Source organism: Oncorhynchus gorbuscha, unplaced genomic scaffold (assembly GCF_021184085.1).
Source record: "Oncorhynchus gorbuscha isolate QuinsamMale2020 ecotype Even-year unplaced genomic scaffold, OgorEven_v1.0 Un_scaffold_645, whole genome shotgun sequence".
NCBI lineage: Eukaryota > Metazoa > Chordata > Actinopteri > Salmoniformes > Salmonidae > Oncorhynchus > Oncorhynchus gorbuscha.
Genome location: NW_025745751.1, coordinates 199,105 through 223,816, shown reverse-complemented (window position 1 = coordinate 223,816; position 24,712 = coordinate 199,105). Strand labels below are relative to the sequence as shown.

Below are 24,712 nucleotides of genomic sequence, written 5' to 3'. Positions count from 1 at the left end.
GAGGAGGGGAGAGTGGAGGAGGGGAGGGGAGAAGAGGAGGGGTATGGGTGAGGAGAGATTGGAAGGCCGCCTCACAAAATGTCTACAAGGAGGTTTCAGTGGAATATGTTTTTATTCAAAACACCATGCCTGTTAACAACTGATAATGACATAGACACATATAATCTATCTTCATGCAGCAACACACAGTAATACATACTCACTTAGGCCTAACATAATTTAGGCACGTGATTAAGCCACAAATGTATCCATGGAGGTAATTAAGACAAAGATTAATTATTTAATGATCTGCAATACAAAGATGACTTGCAACAAGAAATATGTTCCTTATGACTAAATTTTTTCTAAAATCTACAAATATATGTTTAGTCTTTCTGTCTCAAATATGCATGCAAATAATGGGTTAATGGTAAAACATTTGGGTTTGCCACTCAAGGGTTAATTGCATGAAAATGGGAAAAGCAAGATACATTTCCAAGGCAACAAGTTAGCAAATTTTGGATGACATCATGAAATTATTTGACTTACTTTTGCTAAACATTAGGCCTATCTGCTTGAATAGACGGCTAGTAGGCTACTTTCGGGCCAAACGGTGCTGCTGGGCTACAAACTGCAGAAATTAGGCCCATAACAAAACTGTATTAAATAGCCATCTTGCTCTTTCTCCGCAGTTAACTTTTGGTTTATGTATGTTAAGCTTTTTAAATAACTTAGTAGGACTTCAGGCCGACAGCAGAAGTGATTGACAAGCAGTGAGTTGTCTAGAAAAAAACGGGCCTTCACTGCTTTTCAAGAAAGTACGAACGTGAGGGAAATACATTTAGCAAATGATGCTTCCTTTCAATAAGATTAAGGTTTTAAAAATTTGAGTTTAAAAAAAAGAAAGTAATATGGGCTTCAACAAACTATGATAACAATGCCTAATAAAATGTATATAACACACGTTAAAATATAATAGGGAAACACTTACCACTAATGGATTGTTTAGAAGGTGAGTAGTGCAATACTTTAGTGTCGCGAGGGTGTTAAGAGGTGTGAAAAGCATTCCCGCGCAGGGGTCACCGTCCCGCGAGCAGAAGAGCAAAGAGAAGAGGATGTTAAACTGTAGTAATATAATAATAATAATAATAATAATAATAGTAAGAATAGTATAGGGTGATCACATGTTATTTATTGTATAAACTTTTGAGCATAAACAAAGTCATTAGCATAAAGTGGCTTAGGCAAATGCGAAAAGCAAATATTTATGACCTGGTGCGCTTTATGGGAACAAGCCAAGCATGCCATGCTTCCGTGTTATAGCCTAACAATAATCTATGCCTACTAATGACTATAACAACAATAACAATGTCATTTTTATTTTTCAGTATCACGGATACTCCACTGTGCAGAGAAGAAAAGTGTTGAATTCTGCTTTACTGATCTAATCTGGCTTGATTATACGTTCCTATGACATAAATGAAAAAGGCCTACACTCTTACAAAAAAGGGGTTATTCGGGTGTCCCCGTAGGATAATCTTTTTTCGTTCCAGGTAAAACTATTTTGGGTTCCATGTAGAATGCTCTGTGGAAAGGGTTCTAAATGCAACTCAAAAGGTACCTGGAACCAGAAGGGTTCTTCAAAGGGTTCTCGACAGCCGAATAACCCTTTTAGGTTCTAGATAGCACCTTTTCTTCTAAGAGTGTAGTGCTGCAAGACTGGAAAATGCAACGCTATTCTGATAATGGTGTCTAATAGCTCAGTCAATAGCCTACATCAGCCAGCCACACAACACGGTGAATTTGGTATCGTCTATTTCCATACCTGCTGTGGATACGTTTGGTATGGGCTTAGATTGTAATGTTTATAACATCATAACACATGTACAAAGTAACACTCGGCTAAAGTATATCCGAACCTCTGAATGCTTTCCATAATGTGCCTCCATTCCACCCCATCCATCTCGCCTGTCTCCAGAGAGGCTTTTACCACTGTTAATCATTTATTCGATTGTTTATATTGTGTGGCCATATCCGAGGTCCAAACTCGTTTTTTAAAACGATTAACCTTAATTAAATAAACAAAAATGTGAGTCTACATCTGCAGAGAAGAGGCACATCAGAAGTGACGGGAATGCAGGAGTCTTGGGCTGGGCAGGGAGGCGCAAGCTCCACGCACGCTGGACGAGTGCAATGCACAAAGCTGTTATCTTGTTGAATATCTCCCTAACATGCATGACCATACCAAACTCTGTGTAGTCAATGTATAGCTTTAAATAATATATTTATATAGTTTATCCAGTCCAAATGATTTAGCCTATGGGCTTTATTCTGCATATGTGCAGTGCAGCACGTGCGGAATGTGCAGTCAGTTCTGTTGTCAAAACAAATGCTGGCTCTATCAAGCTTCATTTTCTTTTCATACTGCCGTATAACCGCTTTAGTAAACAATAATTACAACATTTATCAATTCCAGAAACCCTGTCAATAAATATGCATTAACAAATTAAGCTATATGTGTAAATTGTTGGAGAGAAAAGTTCGAATCTATATAGAGATTCCTCTCTGTGCATCTGATAAAGTCCCATTCCATCATTTCTAAATATGTGGGCCTATTTTCTTTCTCAGTTGCATTTCATTTAGACCCGTGTGGCCTAAAAAGTACAAGACCCTCTCTTCCAATATATATCCACTTCTAAAAAAAGTATTCAAATCAGCTTTGTCTTTTTTCTGTCAATCTGGGAGTAGAATAGAGAACAACATATGATCATTCTACAGTTTTAAATGGAAACAGACTACTGGCCGTGCCCGCAACTGAGAAAAACACCCTCTTTGCCTCTGTAACAGGAGTCAGAGGCATGGGAGTAAAATGGTTTTAATACAACACTGTAAAATCAGGAATAAACTACGCATCACACAGGCCTTGGCAGTCTACTGTCCAGTAAAACCAAGGGATAAACAAGTTTGCTTTATAGGAATAGATTTCCAACAGTTATGCCACCGGTTAGGAGAGTCATAGAATTGCAGATAATATCAACAACCATTCTATTTTGGACGCAGAAAAGGGCATGTTTTTTTAAAGAATCCATAAAGAACAAAAAATATACACAGAAATGCATAGAAAGAAGAGCAGCAGACCACTACAATGTTTTTACAGAACCAGGAATATATTGATGCAGAGAGTTAAATGATGGGTGCCTCGCGATTCAGTTTAGGCCAAGGAACTTTGTAGGTTTATATTACGAGGGTTTGTATTGCTAAAATATACAATATTTTCAAGTCAGTGGGCTCAAAAACCCCTGTTGTATGTCGCATTTATCTGTGAACACATACTGTTGACAGTACAACTTCAAACAGAGCTTTCTCTGGCGCTTCCCTCCAAGTTACTTTGTCAAGCTAAGGACAATTCCAGTTCCAAGAGTAATGATATTGCACATAAGTCATAAATGAATAGTTACTGAACCTCATATGTTTAGGGTTCTCGGTGAGTCCAAAAAAGTTAAGCAATGATGTGTGATATTTGGCCATTTTAGAATCGAGCCTGACCTTAAATCACTGTTCATATAGGACGATTACTAATACACATGATGCTTTCAAAGTAAATACGGACGATTACTAATACACATGATGCTTTCAAAGTAAACACATCCATAAACTAAATAACTAACTGTTTAAGTTCTTATGACTGTGCAATGCACCGTTTTGTTACAATCCATTGACCACATCTCAGGCACTATAACACTTGTTAACACTCTCTTTCCTCCAGGACAAATAGACGATCATTTCATAAAATAGAAAAAGAGAAGCTTTATATACATTTTCCCCAAAAACTTGTCTTGAATGCTTGATTTAGAAAAAGATCATATAGATTCTGAAACTGTTACCTGATCAACTCTCCAGTTTTAACACCATATATCAAAACAGATTTGACCATTAATGAGCATATTGAACAATAATTGATTTAGTTATATTATATAGCAAGAGATTCTATATTGCTTAACAAAAGTACATTTTATTTGGGCAGAACCTTATCAATTACCAATTAGAGCCAATAAGCTGTTCAACTCATAAACTATTCTTAGCTGCCCAACTGTGGAAATGTGGAATATTGCACGTGGAAGTACCAGAGTAATTCCCCATTGAATATGAGTGAACTTTACAATGCATGGTGTATGTATACCAAATATACCAGGTTGTGGGGTCTGGACATCCACTGTATAGTTGAAAGTAGGTTATACATTTATGGAAAAGCAGCACAGAGTAAAACATCAGAGGTAGGTTTCTTATTCAAAATTATTGAATATTTATTTGCTGTAAATTTTGGGATGGTTGTTTTACTATGAACAGAAATGGTCAAGAGTTTATAATAGCAGATTAAATACAGTATTTGTGCTAGGTACAGTGGACCAGAGTCACTAAAATAAGATAACATCAACTGGGCATGACCAGAACCTTGACAATAATCCTTATGGCGCATATATGCAATGAGATACTCGTGCGTAAAATAGTCTATACATTATATTCCCGAACATTTACTTTCACTAAATACGTACGTTATATTAATCAGAATCGAGCAGTAGGCTACTGTAGAACTGGCGGCAGCACACACCGACCTAAAGCCCTCGACTGTCACAGATTCAACCGTTAGCGGATAAAGCTTTTTGACGGACACGCTTCCACGTGTAGCCTCTCTCACTGCCAAGCGTTTGCGAGATCAACATTTTGGAAAATGTCAATGTAAGACCATCACATGTAACACTAAACTTCAGTCCAGTTTCTACTCTCACTCCTTTCTCCTCCTCCACTTCTCCCCTCCTCCACTTCTCCCCTCCTTTTATATTAAATAGATTCGGGAGGAGCGCCATTTTCTCTACAAAACCATGTGTAATGAAACGCATAAGAAAGCCATGCGAAGAAATGCCATCTAAGAAGAAAAGGTGACAGCGATACAAGGTACATACTATCAGAAAGGAACAAAGACTAACAAATAAACTCAAATTCAACTATTACATAGTTGCAAATGGTGGGAGCACTAATCTAACCCGCAACCCCGACTGTATACTAAGCAATAACAATTAAATAATGGCATTTACCTGTGTCAAGCAGTACGGGGAGTACATGGTTATTTTTTAGAAATGAAAATTGGAGCGCTTATTTAAATTGGATGGAAGTTCGCTGTAGTGCTGCATTGCAATCGCTCGCCGTCCTGTTTCGCTCACTCCATGCTGTACTGTAACCCCGCCTAGAAGGCTGAAAGTGAAAGCCTACACAAACTTTTTGGGGAAAAAAAGTTGTCTCCCTCCCTCTTCCATGGATTCTCCTGTCGTGCGCACGGGGGGGGGTGTAGATCAGGGGCGACGGTGTTTGCTATACAACATAATATCATTAACATGAATCTCCCAACTTCGTAAATCATGCTTGGGCAAACTAACGCTTAATCCGGTCGTTTCAGCTCATACTCAGTAAACATGCATAATGACTATACACCGTTCTCTTTCTTTAGGGTAACAAGTATGTTATTACAAGGGTTAAATGAATAGGAACACCGAATGCGTACTATCCAGCGTTTTAGCAATACAACATGTAGAGTAGCCTATATCCCAAACGAGAAGGTAACATGCTTTACAGAAGGTCCTCCAGTCTGAGCATTGTATTTTGCAATGAGCTAAACATTTGTTATAGCTACGATGTGATTTTGATGTGTTTTCTATGAAATACGTTTATATACCAATTAGTAAAGTCCATACAAGCATAAGAATGTGATTGCCGTAAGGTCAAAGGTGATGCTTCATATGGGGCCTATGGCCGAAAATAAAGACATAATGTTGATAAATAAAGACTTGATATTAAGAGATTGACTTAAAATATTGGAAATGTAATTTGTTTTCCATCTGAGAAAGGAGAAGATCACCAAAATATTTAATGAGATTGGAATAGAACAACACTGGGATCTTGGTTTGGATTATTTTTTTTATCTAGACCCATGTAAATTTTACTCTAGCTATGTAAATGAATGGGTATACCTACAATAGTATGACATTGTTATGACACTGAATTTCAGTGCACACTTCCAGCCCAGGCCGATGTACAAGTAAGACTGCAGAGTGTATAGAACACTATCAGACATCCGATCCAGACTGAAACCTGTAATGGTGACTGCAGTTGAAACAGCAGAGCCACACTGTTGGTGTGGCTTGGGGACATTTGCTCAATGAAGTTGACTTGAAAATTAAAAACAGCCCAACCTGAGGACTGCTTGATGAGAACATACTGTATGCTACCAAAACAAGATAGTGTCCCAAGGAAGGAGGACAGCATATTGGTCATATTGAGAACAATTTACAGAGGCATGTACCCTCTCACAGACAAAATCTCTCTCTCTGAATTCAATGGGCTTTATTGGCATGGGAAACATATGTTTACATTATACACACACACACACACACACACACTTTTTTACAAAGGAATAAAACAAGTTTTGGACCAGGTCCTAAGTGTGGTATAGGGTTTGGTGGGGGTAAAGTCACTGTGGAGCTGAAATTTTGATCTGACAACTGGAGTCCCTCAGATTTATGAGGCCTACTGCTTGTGCATTTACACCACAAGCCTCTGCAGGAGAAACAAAGAGATCTGAGCTCTGTGTGGCCAATTATACTGCACACAACCAGGGGAGCCAGAGACAGAGGGAGGTCAGAGATAGAGAGCGACAGCGAGGGAGGGATGGAGGGAGGGGAAAGTGTGTGGTCAGGGGCTTGTGCAGACCACATAACTGTAACCTCCCCTTCTCACCACACAATGTCATGCTCACAGCATTCCATACCGGTTAATTCCATCCGTGAATATGAAATGACTGAAATGACAAACGTTACCTTGATATTTTGAAAATGATATAGCAAAATAAATTCTGATAAGCACTAACTTTCAGAGTGACAAACACACATCATTTGGGCAGTTGTGTAACAGCAGGTGGAATGAAACCTGTTCCCAAGTTGTAGTCTCTGTCTAACTCAGTGTATTCATGGAAGTTCTCTCTCTCTCTATCTTCCTCTCTCTGAGGTCATAAAAAGCACACAGGACCACAAAAGTGAAAGGTTACAGAGAGTGGGTTCGAAGGGGATCAAAAACTGTTTTCCTCCTTCATAGAGTTGAGTTGACTGCAACACACGCAAACACTCATCCAGCATCGCTCCTTAAAATGAGCCCCACATTTAGTGGTCTATGGGAGTAAATCGCTCATTAAGTAACACATGGTAGAGCCATATGCTATGGTTGTTGAGTCTCTCCTTTTCACACGATGGAATATACATATTTGCTGTGCTACAACACTCATTGTGGTAAAGTCAATCATGGATTTGCTGTTATAATGAAGTACTGTAGCAGCATCTGCAAGTGTTGTTTTGTATACCACGAACACACAGAATCTATGGAACAACTCAAATGCAAGTTAAGCACAGAAGTCACAGGGTTCAAAGTTTGTGCTCTATAAGATTAGGATTCGCAACCAACTACTCCCTCATATATGAAGACCAAATGGACAGACAGAGGATTCTGAGGTAGCTGGAGTGGTGATGTGTGGGGCCTAACCTCCCTATGAGGAGGTGAGTACAGATACCCTTCTCTGGATGGCCTTGAACTCACTGGCCCTGATATCTAATATGGTCATATTAATGCTTCTCCCCTCTCCAACTTCTCCACCAACCATGATACTCAATTACCTCCCATTATGGCTCATTTCTGTACCCCGGGACACACAATACACTGTAGCAACCCAGATTCTCTATAACTTGGCGAAAGGCTTTAGCTGGAAACAAAGAGTAGAAAACTGTCTCCCACCTCATTAACAATCACATTTTCAGTCATCCACAGACTCCCACTCCCCCGATCCCGCAATTCTCTTTTTATTACCATTTCATTTCAGGCCGATCGCTGTAAATCCAAAGCGCTCGCTTTTCATTTTATACAACCTCTGCATGCTGCACATTATCGTTATATTTTTCTTTCCCACGAGGGAAGGGCGCTTCGGCGGAGTTGCAAGGCCCTTTTCTCGAAGTGTGTGTGGAAATAATGATTGTAATGGTTTGCAGCTGAGGAGAGGGAGCTGTGAGTGACATTATGATTGTGGTGCAATTACCAAGAGCATGAAAGCAGACCATCAGTCAGAATAATGACTAATGACTCAAATAACACATTAAATAATCATAATAATAACAATAATAATGCATACCCTGTAGGAATCTGATACTACAAAGCATTCAGGCATCCCAGGACCTCTGGAGGGGTCTTCATTCACCAGAAAGGTTTCGGTGGCCTGAAACGTAACACAACAGTCATTCATAGTATCAATGCCTTCACCATCCTTTAAACAACTCCTTAACCTATACAACACAACAATCATTGATAGTATCAATGCCTTCACCATCCTTTAAACAACTCCTTAACCTATACAACACAACATCATTTTAAATTGAATACTATAATTCTAATATTATTGCTATTATGCATTTATGATGTATTAATTGTTATTATTATTATTGTTCTTATAATTATAATTATAACTATTGTTATTAATATTGGTAAAAAATTATGTGCCAATTACAGTTCAGTCAAGCAACATCAGCATCCTGTACAGAACCTCTAATGGAAAATCCCTACCCCTCTTCTACTCACACACAAAGCAGGATTCATAATGTGCACTAGCCAACTCATATATGATGCAGGCCTGAACTCTGGCGCTAGAACCAGAATGGAGACCAGACCGTTTCAGCTGCTTTTGGATCACACCGCACAATACACACTGACACAATGGCATTTCCTGTCCCTGGTTGTCACCTGGTGACTTCTCCCACAGCGGTGACTGATTCAGCACAAAACATTCACACGGGGCATACATTCACTGATCGATGCAGCAAAGGTATTTTCCTAAGTGTTGTTTCCATTCAGCACAGTTCATTTGTATGCTGTGGAACACACCAGCTGGGCCTTGAGCGCTGAATGAGCATCCATTCCAATTCTGCCGTCAATTGAGGCAGGCCAGCCCAGACAACATAGCTGGGAGGAAACCTTGGTATGGAGAGCTGGGGAAAAATCCTATTTTCAGAACCTTAAATCCTGATTTCTCAAGTTTCACAAAACAGGAACAAACACTGTTCGAAGCCAACTCTGAATGCATGCTACTCTTAACTTGTACCTGGTAAACATACACTATATACACTAAAAACAGACATTAACACACACACACAGAGAGAGAAAAAACACAGGAACAATACTTGAAGGAATACTTACACACACAGACACATGCATAAACAAACAACACTATAATAAGTCCCAGACTTTGGCTAACCAAGCTGTGGCTAGAAACACAGGCTATTCATATCCCACCCAATGAGAGGTTAGCACTCTTGTCTTTTCCCTTTCCCCTTTAACACTGAAGGGGCATCTGTGCCTCTGTCATGTGTTGGTGTGTTTGTGTACGCTGTATAAACTAATCATTTAATGCAAATCCATTGCTTACTTTTGTATGTTTACTCTTCAAGTTAGATTTCCGAATAAGAAATGTGAGTGCAAGTCATCCAAAAGAACCGAAAACTCAAACTAGACGATTCATGACGTTCGGCTTCAACAACCATGTTCGTACCGGCCATCATTAATATATATGGAGGAGAACAGAGTGAAACCATAAAAGAGTTGTTCCATTACAAGAAATGCTGTTTCTCAGCTCTTCAAAGGTTATTAAAGACCAAGGTTCCTCTGTAGTATGTCCTCTACTCTTCTAATGGACATATCGTCCTAACAAAGGCATTTACAGTAGTAGTTCTGCTTGCCACGTATTGGCTATTGCTGTGATAATGATACCGGTCTCTTCATCAGAGAAAGAGGCTTATTCTCAGGCCTGAGGGTGTTACAGTACTAAAAGCAGTTGGATTGACCAGTGGTTTGCTGAAAGGAGGGAGGAATGAAGGGGTGGAAGGATGAAGGGATAGCAGAGTTAAACCTCTCTCTCCCTCTCTGCTGCATGGATTGCCTTCACACTTGAAAAGGGGCATCATTTGTTTGAGGCGGCACTGATTGTTTGATGTAGCTCCCTGTAGCACTGGCCCCCTTTTCCCTTTTCCCTGTGTTTTTATGGAGCATGTTGTCAATTATATATGCCACCCCTTTTCTATATATATGCAACATATGAGCAAAAATAGTATCAAGGACTCACTTAATTAACACCAAAAAAGCTACAAAAATTCAAATTGATTTGATGTCTGTGATTGAGTGACCTAGATGTGCTGTTTTACAGAATTCAAATGTTCATCAAAAGCAATTGATTGGGATTTGATCTCTTAACATTTCCATGTTTGGTGAACACTGAATGCTCAATGTAACTGTGTGGGTTTGACCAGCAACTGAAACAAAGGCAGAAATGCTTTATTTTCCATGCCGCAGACACACAATCTCTCTCATCAAAATGATATACAGTCAGGTCCATAATCATTGGCACCCTGATCTATATTGCATGGTAAATTGTTGGGGAAATTATTTTTTTTATTTTTTATTTTACCCCCTTTTTCGTGGTATCCAATTGGTAGTAGTTCCTATCTTGTCTCGTCGCTACAACTCCCGTACGGGCTCGGGAGAGACAAAGGTCGAAAGCCATGTGTCCTCCGAAACACAACCCAACCAAGTCGCACTGCTTCTTAACACAGCTTGCATCCAACCCGGAAGCCAGCCGCACCAATGTGTTGGAGGAAACACCTTGCACCTGGCGGCCTGGTCAGGGTGCACTGCGCCCGGCCCCCCACAGGAGTCGCTAGTGCGCGGTGAGACAAGGATATCCATACCGGCCAAACCCTCCCTAACCCGGACGACGCTGGGCCAATTGTGCGTCGCCCCAGAGCCTGGGCTCAAACCCAGAGTCTCTGGTGGCACAGCTAACACTGTGATGCAGTACCTTAGACCACTGCGCCACCCGGAAATTAAATGATTTTATACTCATTCTAATGGACTTCAACCCCATTGAAAACCTGTGGTTTGAATTGAAGAGGGCAGTCCATTGGAGCAGATGAAAGATATCAAGGATCTGGAAAGATTCTGTATGGAGGAATGGTCTAAGATCCCTCCCAACATGTTCTCCATCTCATAAAACTTTTTAGAAAAAGGCTCAGTGTGGCTATCCTCACAGGGGAAAGGTGCTAAGAGTATTGAAAACAGGGGAAGGATTTTAGAGTACTGAAAACAGGGGAAGGGTTCTAGAGTATTGAAAACATGGGAAAGGTTCTACAGTATTGAAAACAGGGGAAAGGTTCTACAGTATTGAAAACAGTGTATCCAATCATTTTGATCCCTATCTTTTTCAGAAATGTTTTTAATTACTTTGTTTAAAAATATATCTTTCTCTGAGCAATTGTATTAGTATATAATAACATATTTTCCTTTTTTGAGCATACAATATTGCTCAGTATTTGTATTATACAGTCATTTTTGCTCACCTCAATCAAGGGTGCAAATAATTATGGACTGTGTGTATGGGGGTTGCCCCACTTGGCATATTTTCATGGCACAGCATAAGTTAAAACATCTCTCTCTGTGCGTTGTGTGAGTTCACGCCAGAGCCACCTCAGGGAACAATGCTGGAAAAATGGGATATTTTACACCTGCATCTCTGGAGGTGAGGGGTAAGAGGGGGGGGGGGGTAATAATTAGAAGGGTGTGTGTAGGATTGGAGATTGCTTATTGTTGTAGGGCTGTTTGGGGTTTGCCTTTGATACTTTCTCTAGCATTCCATTTTAAGTCTGAGGTGTGGATAATGTATTTGATGCAAGTTCATTATGTTTGCTCAACCTGGTTCTAAATACAGAAGACATTTTGAAAAATGAAATATGCAAATACATCTCAACTGATAAATAGCCTGTGAGCTCAATTGAATGAATAATGGTGTTGACTCTAATTCTTCATTGGAGACCCTCAACTGGAGAGCAGGCAAAAAGACATCAACTGTTGGGGAATGATTTCAAATTAAACTTGGAGGGAAGAAGAGACTGGAAAACAGTTCCAAACTAAATGGAATGAAATGACTCATTAAGCGTTGGTGTGCAGTCTGCATTGGTCATAGCACTATTGTTGAGTCTGGACTATATCAAACATTTGAGGCATTATTTTGAATACCATTTACATGACCTGCTCACCGTCATCTCAATTTGATCTGACGCTAAAAATACACTATAATGCACATCTAATGTGTGCCCAAGAATGCGGGACAACAGGTTAGTGAGGGGTGGCAGGTAGCCTAGCAGGTTGACTAGCAGTTAAGAGTGTTGGGCCAGTAACCGAAAGGTCGCTGGTTTGAATCCCGAAGATGACTAGGTGAAAAATAGGTGAATAATCTGTTGATGTGCCCTTGAGCAAGGCACTTAACCCTAATTGCTCCTGTAAATTGCTCTGGATAAGAATATCTACTAAATGACAAAAATGTAAAAATGGGTGTGATGTGGACATCTTCTCTCTGCAGTGGGCACTGCAAGATGCCTTTAAAGGGCTGAGGCTGGCATTCTAAAACAGGGGGCCTCATTCTGAAGAGTCAGGATGGCTCAAAATGCAACACAACTTCTGCAGCATATGGACAGCTACCAAAACTTGATCCATGTTCATAGTCTATGTACATAGTCCCCATAGGTTATGGCTCCACTAGCACATACACCTGCAATAACATCTGCTAAACACATATACAGTATGTGACTAATACAATATGATTTGACTTGAGTCTACCCTAACTGCTAATCTAAGATGACCTTGCATGACACCAAACCTATAAAAATGAAATGAGAAACTGACCTCGGATCAGAACTGAGAGACAACTCTCTGCACCCTTTATAGGATCACAATCAGGGGTTAATATGACACATATGCATGCCATCACCACCTCCCAAGTGTTTATTTAACAAAGACAAACCCCAGCATTCATCTGGATTGCAACGCCAATAAGGATATGGTAGCCTCTACACCACAGATCACAAAAGGGCGAAGGAGGACCCATATACACAGTGAGAGATGACATCACTGGCAGCGACAGACAAGAGCTGCAGAGAACATATGGCCTGGAAACCGCCTGTTTGATCATCTTGGGGGGAGCTGCTCCCTCTGTACATACACATCAACATCTACAGAGTGGGATATACAATTACCTAACAATTTACACAGCTCCTTGAGATTATGATACAGTACTCCTTCTCATACAAATGACACACATCCTGACCCTGGGCCAGACCATGGAGCACTCCAAAAAAGACAACTTTTAGGTCCTGAAGTCAATAGAGGGAACGGCATTATAGAATACTTAGAAAAGAGAGCATACATTCCTTTGTGAAGCATATAAAGCATATGGTATTCTTTAATATATGCATATATTTATGCACTCCTAAACTACAATATATTCGATAAGTGAAGGGACTCAATGAACGGGGTGAGTTTGAAGGATTGCCTTAGCATCCTTAAATACTGATTATTTGTGTTGATATGTCTAGAAAATGTTGGGCAGAAATTCTGTCTCGCTTTTCTTAAAAAAAGAGGTGACTTGCTAAGTAGCTGAAAAACAAATAAACATAACCCCATGTGAGGCCTGTCCTGAATATTGTTTTTATATGAAGTTACTGTTGAGCTACTTGGACTAGTGACATTCCAGTTTGCAAGTAAACACATAATTATTCAGACAAATACTTTTCCATATTCATGTGCAAATAGAATTGTAGGAATCCACATGTCAGTGGTTCCTCAATAGGCAATGTACACAAAATGGCCAACTCAACTGATCCTATGCCAAGAGATCAAGCTGAAGGTCAAGGACCTTCATTAAGTAACACTTTCCATGACTAATGTAGAGCCTAATAGCAGTCCACTTCTACCCAATATCCCAGAACTGGACTACTTTGGGGAAACACACAAAACAAATAAAGGACCAGAATAGATGTCCTTTGTGCTTACATTTAATCAGGAGTCGGGTAGTTTTACTTGACAGTCTTAGAGACATGATTCACCCCACTGTTTTACTGTGTAAAGCTTGTATCAAACGTTGTTTTGGTCTAGGCCTACTTATAGTGCAGCAATGGGATCTGTTCTCAAGAAACTCATGTTAAATGTTTCAAGTCATAGAGGAAATTAACCTCTACTGAACTAAACTCTCCATTACAATATCATAACATGCCATCCATCACAAGGGCCAGTGCTGTGGACTTGGTGGGTCTAGTGGTTATTAGAATGGTACTGTGCTCTCCTTACTGCCCTGAATTCAGTGAATAGCCTTTACAGCTATGCGTAAATACGCAGCCGTCGGTAAGACGTTATACCGGTAGATAATATTTAACAACAGAGCACGAGGAAAGCAGTCTCGCCAATTATCTTCCACAACTAACATTGATTTCAGCAACAAATAAAGTCCAACTCTTAGAGTAACGTCCCCTATAAACTGTAGCCAAAATGCGCTTATAAACCAAAAAGTAAATGCGCTCGTTGACTATTCACATTAGGTGAATTCGGGTTTTATGTGACTGCTTATTCAATTTCTTGACGCGTTTGGATTGTGCAACGCTGCCTTGACTTTGTGTATAATATAGATACATCAAAGTATAGATGCTTTATTGGTGGAGAGCCGTGCTCTGTTTTTCAATAAGGGGGCGACAGCATGACCAAGAGTTGCAATGACTGGAAGCAGCTGAACTGCCCCGGGAATGTAGTTGAGTGGAGGATAAAGGAAGATAAATTATCCGCGTTATCCTTGTTCAAATATAACCCACTTATATATATGATTGAACATAAAATCCTGTACAGTATCAATATGAGTTTGGGTAGTGCGAAGATAACTTTAATGTACGGTATTACTCCTTAAACCACTCACAAGATAACTCTGGGGGTAATCATTAATCGTTTTTGATGCACTAGCGTGATGTTTTTCCTGTTTAAACAAAACATTAAGATGTTTACAAACTTTCAGATACATAAAAGAGCAAATGATTGATTTACACAGCACGTACCATTGTGGAGCAGGGAAATGTGCCAACAGTCTCAAATGCCCATTTTCAACTCTAAAAAAGTTCAGCTTCCAAAAAAAGTGTAGGAGAGAGAAATCTACTCGTTTCTTCTGATACCGGAAGCAAAATAACCCTAATACGGGACGGCCTGTGGCCCGGTGAACATTTTTTTTTTTTAAATTGTAGTTTTACTGTTCTCCTCCAACAGGGAAAGGGTAAGGAGACGGCTTATCCAAGTCAACCACTTCCCGGCTTCATTCGGGGTGTTTATGTCCGCTATTCACGCGTGGGACTTCCATAAAAACACGGGCGGCGGTTGTCGGAGCTGTGAGGACTTGCTCTGGTCGCCTGTCAGTGCGCCATCCCTTCCGTCCGCTCTGTTCACCGAATACCCAAGTGAGGCAAATCCGTGCACGAAGCTAGCGTATCGTCAGCTCCCAAGTAACAGAGCAGAGGTCTCTCTTTGCAAGGGGCCGACAGTAAGTAGACTCTACTTACGCGCTCACAAATCAGCTGTTGTTTCTGTGTGCCTCAAAGGAACTCTGTGTTATCCTCATCCTCTGGTCCTCCTAATAAAAAAACAATACAAAAATGGAATTCCCTTTGGTTCTTCTTCGCTTGTTCTTCAATTCCCATATTTACTCGAGATAAAAAGGAGACCACAACTAGTACCAGATCTGGCACCATAGATGTTGCAAGTTTTGGAGAGAGGTGATACTTGATCATATCACTATGCCAGGCGACTTCACAAGAACGCGCATATGTATACGCTAATCCCGGTACATATGACGAGTGAATGAAATAGTTGGAGTTAACAGCTGTTAAAGTGTAATAAACCCGGAAAAAAAGTGCTGTGGCGGCCCAGAACGCGCGGAGGCGCAGCAGTGGATCGCGGCCGGAGAAGCGGAGGGCTGATGAATTATTAATAAACGGAGTGGTTCACAGTCTGTCGGTCTCAGTGAGTAACCAGGACCGCAGCTGGGGGTTAGATGAATTAAATACGGACTCAGAGTAAACCGTGGACGGCAGGGGATTACCACTCACCGGCTACAGTGTAGAGGCAGAGCGGGAACGCAGGGAGGGAGGGAGAGCAGAGAGGGAGGTGGTATGATAAAATCCAAATCATTTTAACATTGGTCAATGATATAAGCTATAAGTTACTAACCTCTCTTGTCGGTATTAGGCCTAGATAACATTGAATCATTATCCAAAACAAAGATGTAATCAGTGCACACTGCGTGCAGGGATATGTTTCTTAGATGTGTACATGTTTATTTAGGCTAGTCATGCCAGATATTTTACAGCGATGACAATTTGACAGTAAAGGCCTAGCAGTTATTAGGTCACAGTAAACTATAGGAACATATTTTGTAGTCTAGATTAATATAAAAGGACATTTTTTTCAACATAATAATATACCCCATGTGTGACCGTCACGGTCCTGTTTGTGCGTTTTAGTAAGAACAGAGCAGGTTTGGAATAACTTTATCAGACTTGCAGTGAAGGACGAGATTAAACGGGGATTTACCAGCAGTTTTGTAGGCTGTAGAATTATTTCCACTACATTTTCTACAGAATTCATCCACATTTATCCAACTATTGTAAGCAAACTAGTATTTCTTAATGTAGCCTTAGCCTAGAGCAGGAACGGGACAGGTGCACTGATCGATGAGGCTGATCATTTTTTGCACCCTGTTCAAATCACTGTGGTGTTATTCATATCAAACAATACTGGGCAATGAAATTCATTTGACATTCAATAGGACTTGACATTAATAGAATATTCCTTTATTCCAACACATTTCTGCGTTGACCTTTAAAGGTAAGAATATACAAGTGTTGTGATGCCACAAAGTATGAGCGTGCCCAAGGGATTCCAATACGCTAACTGGTTGTTCATCTCTTCCGCAATATAAGTTTATGCCCTTATATTTAGAAAGACCCATGAGAAACACAAGCTGTTATTTAGTGTTAGAGCGTATTATGGCTCCTGCAGGTTTAGAACTTCAGGAGAATCTAATAGCTGGAGAAAAGCAGATGTTGTTGATGATGATGATGATGATACAGATACAGCAATAACAGAAAGAAACAACTAATACCAATATTATTGCAATTGCTGTAATATTATATGTAGGCTATTATTAGACACTGATTAATATAAATATATACATTCAATTATTGTTATTATCACCATTAATCACGTGTATTTTTACTAATCATCCTTGGAAGTACCTATTTATTGCCTCCCCAGTCGAAATTCCTGCATTGTAATTTCACAGACTCAATGATGCCCTGCCATATAAAGTCAGAAGCCTGTAATTCTTCGAATACAGTAACTTTTAAAGAAAAAAAACAAATACGATTTCATTCTAACGAGACTGGATATGGCAAGATCAGAATGACACTTGTTTAATTTCTACGAGAAAATACTTTTACCACAATACAATTCTGCTTTAGAAGGAAATGGATTACATTAATAAATGCAGCGTATTCCCAATGACACCGTTTGGATATTTTACAAGTGTATTCATAGATTTAAAAAGTGTTTGATTTGCATGACATTTTAGATACTTAAACAGACATTTCCAATAATAGGCTGCATTCAATTCAATTGAATTCAAATTATAATCTAAAATCCTCCAGAATGCAGGTGAGAGACCCGCAGGTTAGATTTAGAAATATTAATTCCGGAATGTATGTTTCCCTAGTCTATTTAATGTCATTTGGGCATTGAGGAAAAAAACACAAAAATACAAATTTGGTTTATTCTTTGAATGTTTTATGTCATAGGTCTACATCTACATATTAGTGTGGTTTGCAACAGAATACGTGTTAAAACACGTCTGTCACATTTAACTAAGCTGTATTGATATTAGGCCGAAATACTTTTTCATATTATCTGCTTTAAAATGATTATTTTTAGTAACTTTTTTTTATAAAAACAAAAACGTTTCTTTAAATTGATGGGTGCTATAATTTGTTTCAAAACTTGTGCCAAGTATCAGTTTAGGCAGTTAACTTTCAGACTAATAATTATTTTGTTCTAGGTTGTATGACTACATACATCTATACAATCAAATTTGTAAAGAAAAACTAGGCCTGTTTGTGACAATGGTCATTCTCAGCCTTTTGTAATTTTTACCTAGGCAAGTCAGTTAAGAACAAATCCTTATTTTCAATGACGGGGTTAACTGCCTGTTCCAGGGGAAGAACGACAGATTTGTACCTTGTCAGCTCGGGTATATGAACTTGCAACCTTTCGGTTACTAGTCCAACGCTTTAACCACTAGGCTACCCTGCCGCCCCGTCATTGTGCGAACATCACACAAGACTTCAAGCCTATGATCATCATCCTAACCTTGGTATTCGCTTGGACAAGGAGGTTCAATACAGTTCAGAGAAAAACAAGGGAGTAGGATACATATTAGTGCCTGACCACGCATTTCTCTGTCTGACGATGCTGTCGGAAAACACAGACACTACTTCATCCGGAAGTGTAGGATAGAACAGCAAATTACACTTCTTTATTATTTTACCAATTGTATATATTTTATTTCAGCACTTTATTCGTTCATGATAATGCCTAAAGCTAAGCATTGTATCATATCCTCATTTCCCACATCTTCCTCATCTATAGTTGTAGTTGTCTGTCAGGGCTCTCAATGCCTCTGCAATCTGAATTCGCGATAAGCTTAACTTATCTAAACGATTAGATATAGGCAACAATGTAATAGCACACAATGATTGATTTCTGTTGAAGACAAAACCATTGTCTGATTTCTCATATAGATTCATGTCAATCTTCACTTCCCTGCATGTGAAATTATTCAAAATGTAAAAACAGCATTTTTGCACACGGATATAGAATAATACAAATAAGCTTTATATATTACAAACAACAAATTGACTGTGTTCGCTATATGAAGTGCATAGCAGATAGACTCATGCACCGGCCGGCACACTAATGAGTGCATAACAAAAACTCATCCAGAAGTTCCGTTAATAGAATGATTGAGTCTAAGAGGGCCATAAGATAAAATAAATAAATAGGTAGCCTTCTATTTCTGGAGAAATAAATTGACCTACATCAACTCAAACACGTATTTAACCGATCCGGAAAAACCCGAAGTAGGATCTGGGCCTGATGCATCTGCTTCGTTTTATTACTCAACCGTTGGAGTGATAAAACCTGCTCTCCGCACTTTCACCTGCCCCGCGAACCCAAATGTCTGTGTTTAGAAATGACGAGTTGTGATTTTAGAGTTTTTAAGCATGTTCTAAAGTAGTTTAATTTCTAACAATAATTACAAAAGATTTAGGCCCAAACAAAGGTCACAGCGTGCGTGATGTGTCGTAGTACTGCAGGCATGTAGTGAGTATAGGCCAAAAACGAAAGAGCCACTGTTCTCGTTGTACAGCCACGTCCGAGAAATAAAATTGTGCTTCTGATGGAGCCCACATGCTTCAAACTGTTATTCACAATCCATTCCCGGCCTAAAGTAAAACGAAACAGTGTTTCTCTTGAGGTAGCATGAGCTACAACTATAGGCTATCTGGTTCTCATTAAAATTTAAATGGATTTTCAGGCAGCGTTGTAAAGTGTAAGCCCTTATTTCCCAATTCCATTATTCAATTCCTTCTCGCGCATTCATGCACTATCCAGGGACTTTACTTGGATTCCCTTCCGTTTCTCTACAATTTGCCCAGTATTCTCGGCTTGAGCTTTACAAAAAACTGGGAAACAAAAGTTCCACTAGACAACGGCGTGTCTAGGAATGCTGACATTGGCATTGCGAACAGGCACTGACTGAAAGAGCCGCAGACCGGCAGCCTAATTCACCGCCAGTACTGTAGGCCCGTAACTTCCCATACGGAAGGACAAAAAAGGTCTGCTTACGCACACTCGCTTCACCTATTCACACACAGTTCTTTAAAACAGCAATGCAACAGTTCTCTCTCAAGCATACCTTATCCCCAGTCTGTCTGTCATAGCTCACGGCAAAGCAAGCGTAGGCAACCGGACCTATAACCTGTGCGCAATACTGTTTGAAGAGCCTGCTGTTTGCAGACCGTATATCCTCATGTGGGTATAGTTCCTTCATGATCTAAATGTCAGAACATAAATTGGTTATAGCTTCAAAGACAGCGATTAAGTTGCATCTTGAACATCTAGGTAGGCCTACAATCAATCTCCTGAACAAAATAGCTTTTTCAAAGGATCTTTCATCTTAAAGGTGTACATTTCTGTCCCCGCAGATTGTACATTTCATCTAGAAAAGGACTTTGAAATTAAAAAATGTGCTTTTAAAGTATGTCAGTTTTAAAGCATTACTGCTTTAATTAACTCTGCACCCCTAATGAATTTCTGTTGGAGTGGGCCTATCAAGCCTCTGGAACCAGAGGAGATAGAGGGAGTTTAAACATTTGTATACGGGAACACACACACACACACACACACACACACACACACACACACACACACACACACACACACACACACACACACACACACACACACACACACACACACACACACACACACACACACACACACACACACACTGCATTAGGCCTATTACCACAGCCCTGTATGTAACAAAGGCAGACAGCTAACCAGTCCAGGTATAGAGTCCACCTCCAGGCACCCAGCAGTGAGATAAATAGCATGTGACAGAGGGCTGTGATTGGCTGGCCCTGGAGCCAGGGTGGCTGCTGCAGGTTGTTGGAGTGGAGCTGTCCCTGGTCCCTGGCTATTCCACACTCCCCAGCCTTATCAGGCTCCTACACGGCCCCACTAGAGGAAGGCATGTCTCAGGAGGGCAGGGCTACCAGCACACCGCTTATCGTCCACCAGCAAGGAGGGTTTAGAGGTCCTTATTAACTCTGCCTGTTTGTGTGTGTGTGCTCATGTGTTTATAAGAAAGGTAAATGTTTGTATGAGTTTTGGATGTGTGTGTATTGTTTGCACATGTGTGCATGAGTGAAGTGCTTGGTGAGATGCTGTTAATCATGACAAAAACAAAGTAAACAATGATACACACTTCTCTTTGTGCCAGCTCCCACTCTTTCAGTTAAAGCTCCAGCCACAGTTCTTCAAAGCCACTGAATGGGAACACAAAGGCTTTTTCTTAAACAAGGTCAAGTGTTGTGTGTGTATACGTTTAGATCCGCTAGGTTATCTCTCCACACAATGCGGGAAACAATGCAGTGTTTTCTCAGGCTGATGAGCTGCAATCAAAACCAAACCACCAACATTTCGTTCCTGTGTGGAAAGACAGAAAATGATCTATTTTTTTGTCCTTTGAGTACATGTATGGCTCCACATCTCAGAGCCCCATTGGAAATACACTTCTTCATCTCTGTGATTTACTCAGGTCTGGCTCCAGCCAGTACCATGGAGAGGGGTATCTGCAAGGGGGTTTAAAGGAAGGGGGTTCTGGGAGAGTAGGGTTGTCCTCCCCCAGGAGAGACCCGCACTGATATAATCTGTTTTCCTGGCTCTCCATGAAAGAGAGAGTGAGACCCACTAGAGACTGGCCCTCTCAGATCGGCTGCCCTCCACCCTTACTGTCTATCTTCATCTGCTATCTCTCCATACCTCTCTCCAGCCCTCCTTTTCTCGCTATATTCTCCAAAGCTTATTTTTGTTCCCTCTCTCTATTCATCCACTTCATCTGCTATTCTGTCCATCCCTTGGTTTGCAATTGATTTATTGATTTAATTCTCCATTCCAGTCCATCCTCTGCTTGCACAAGCATCCATTTGCTTTTCCTACCGGATGTCGTTGTGTCAATGTTTCCTTATTCTTATCTAAACGTATCTCTTGGTATCTACGTTTGTATTAAACACGATTTCAAATATGTATTCATATTATTAATAAAAGATGAAGAAATCATTGTCATTATGTACATCCATTCACTTGAGAACAGCAGCTGCCAATATTCTAGTCTATTTAGATCAGGGTGGGATTTAGCTACTACATGAAAACAATGATGTAGCTACAATTCTATCCTTGAACTGTACAGCAAGAATGACTTGGAAGCACAATTCATATTTTGAACAAAATTGAACAAAAAAAGTAATATTTCATATTATTCATAAAATCTCTAACTTTTTTCTTTCTCCATATTGTGATTTTAAAAAAATGCATTAGCAGATGGATCAGCTATAATTACTGCAAATAGATTGTGGCTTCTACCAATGTAATTGTCTGCATCCTTCTCCATATTGTGATTCCCATTCCCCCCTCTCTTCTTGCCCCCCCATCCCTCGCTCCATCCCTCTGCTTCCTGTGTTCACTCTTTCACACCTCTGAGAGGAAAGCATTGTTTTATGGAACCGGGCCATACAGTCTGGTCTGGTCCGGTACCCTCTCCATCTCAATTCCTCCTTCTTCTTTCCTCACTGCAGTTTCCCCCATCCCCCCCCAATCGATGGGTAGAGCCTCCTTAGCAGTGGCAGACTCTGTTTGGTAGAGTGGATCCAAGAGAATATGAATATTCATGACTCACCCCCCACCCCCCACTGTCGGCGGCAACACTTGGTAGCAGCACATGGCGAGACAGCTGTTGCAGGCCAAGCCAGGCATCTGTGCAGTGGGAGAGGGAGACACAGAGAACGCCAGGCAGTGGCCGGGGCATCTGGGTAGAGAGCCAGACAGACAGACAGAAGGAAAGGGGCAGAGGCAGGGCATCTGGGTGAAAAGAAAGTGGAAGAGACAGACAGAGGGATAAGGGCACCGGCGGGGAGTTGTCTGGAGAGGAAGAGGACAGACAGCTTGAGGAGCAGGGGAGAAAGTGAGACAGACAGACAGGTTGAGGAACAGGGGAGAAAGTGTGACAGACAGACAGATGGACAGACAGACAGACAGACAGACAGACAGACAGACAGACAGACAGACAGACAGACAGACAGACAGACAGACAGACAGACAGACAGACAGACAGACAGACAGACAGACAGACAGACAGACAGACAGGCTGAGGAACAGCAGAGAAAGTGAGACAGAAAGGTAGGGATAATGGCAGGAGGGTCTGCAGACAGACAGATAGACGTTCAGTTTTGGTAGGAGAGGTCTCCTGGACAGGAGGGACATAGGATAAAGAGACATTGAAATGTGTTTAAGCACATTTGAGTGTGAGGTTTCAATGGAATGATACAGTAAGGAACAGTCTATTACAGACTTACATACATATGTATGAGCAGTCATAAAACACAACAAATGAAGACACAGAATCAGGCCCTAGCAATGACAGTAAGGGTGCTGGAACAATACTAGATGTGCTGACATGTACGTTCCGGTTAGCAGGGCCTGGTGATTCTCCACAGGGTGAGAGAACGTTCCTTTGCCAGCCATAATAACCCAACCTTGCCAACCCCTGTGCCCCAGCACCCTGCAGTCGCCTTATCCCCTGCCACCCCCCTACGTGGGGCCCCAGTTCTGGCCGGCCTCCCTATCCTTCTCTCCTCCTCCCTCTCCCCCGCTCAGCAAGGCAGCAGGCCCTGTGGTGCCCTACATAGCAGTGAGCGCAGCAGGCTGGCACTGCAGGGAAGCCTGGGGTTTTCTAACTGTGTCAGGCCTCAGGACATTTCTGTGCTGTGTACCAACACACAAAGGACAATCAATGCAATGCAAACAAGAGTGGTACAGAATGATCAATGCTATAAATATGTACTATTTAATATAACGGGGTCAAATGATTGGTGGTTGGCACCTGGTTCTGAACCTGGGGGCGCAAAAATAGTTCTAGTTGTTTTGTATGTGTATAAAGCAGGATATATGATATATATGGGTGAAACATGTAGGCTATGTGGATGCAAAAATAAGACCTAAAATCATTACTTTATGCTTTTTGATAATTATACCTCCAATCAATCCTTATTAGAAACAGTCCTCTGTCCACTTGTGATCAAAACACTGAATATTAAGTACAAGCTGAAGTACAGTTTGAAACTACATCCATTGGAATTATCTTTAATCTCAAATATGAGATCATTTATTATTCAGTAGATGATATGATAACTGTGTGCAAGCCAAAAGTAACAAGCATTTTCAAAACATTTGAAGTCCTAATATTCTGAGAGTAATAGGATAGCAACAGAGATAAGATTGTATTTAATAACAGTCACAGAGTCTTTATTCCACGGCATTGGAAATATTTAATCTTGCACTGAATTATGTTAAATAATTGTGTGAGTGGCGTTACGTATCTACCAACTTTCACTCTAAAAACAACTAGCAATGAAAGCAGAGTTCAGGTCAGCAGCCTCATTTTGCACACACACACACACACACACACACACACACACACACACACACACACACACACACACACACACACACACACACACACACACACACACACACACACACACACACACACACACACACACACACACACACACACACACACACACACACACACACACACACACACACACACACACACACACACACACAGAGCTTTTTACCATTTAAAGTAGCCCAAAGAAAAAGCATTATTGAAAACACAAAAAATTGTCATCAGGATTTTGATGACTACACCATCATTCCAATATCAATTGATGCAGGTGACTCCAACTTCTCTACAGGAATACTTTCACCCAAGTCAACTAGACCATCGCACAACAATACATCCTCTCACCAGAAATCACTTCAAACATTCAATCAATTGATTCCTGAAAATCAACTTGCCATTTTAAAAGTAGACACCCACAGGAACAAAACA

The 24,712-nt window shown here is 40.6% G+C and overlaps 1 protein-coding gene across 12 annotated transcripts in view; it reads right to left on the bottom strand.

The window, feature by feature from the left end:
- The window catches only part of LOC124019626 (nuclear factor 1 X-type-like), a 150,907-nt gene that overhangs the window by 125,932 nt on the left and 263 nt on the right, over positions 1–24,712 (bottom strand). For 4 of the 12 annotated variants that reach the window (XM_046335013.1, XM_046335024.1, XM_046335021.1 and 1 more), the window contains exons 2-3: positions 8,204–8,287; positions 971–1,006 (exon numbers count right to left, since the gene is read on the bottom strand). In XM_046335013.1, the coding sequence (XP_046190969.1) occupies positions 971–1,006; positions 8,204–8,287 (120 nt within the window). Of the gene's footprint in view, positions 1–970; positions 1,007–5,072; positions 5,242–8,203; positions 8,288–14,987; positions 15,932–24,712 lie in introns of those variants that run through there. The other 8 variants (XM_046335017.1, XM_046335018.1, XM_046335027.1 and 5 more) reach the window with 6 other exon arrangements.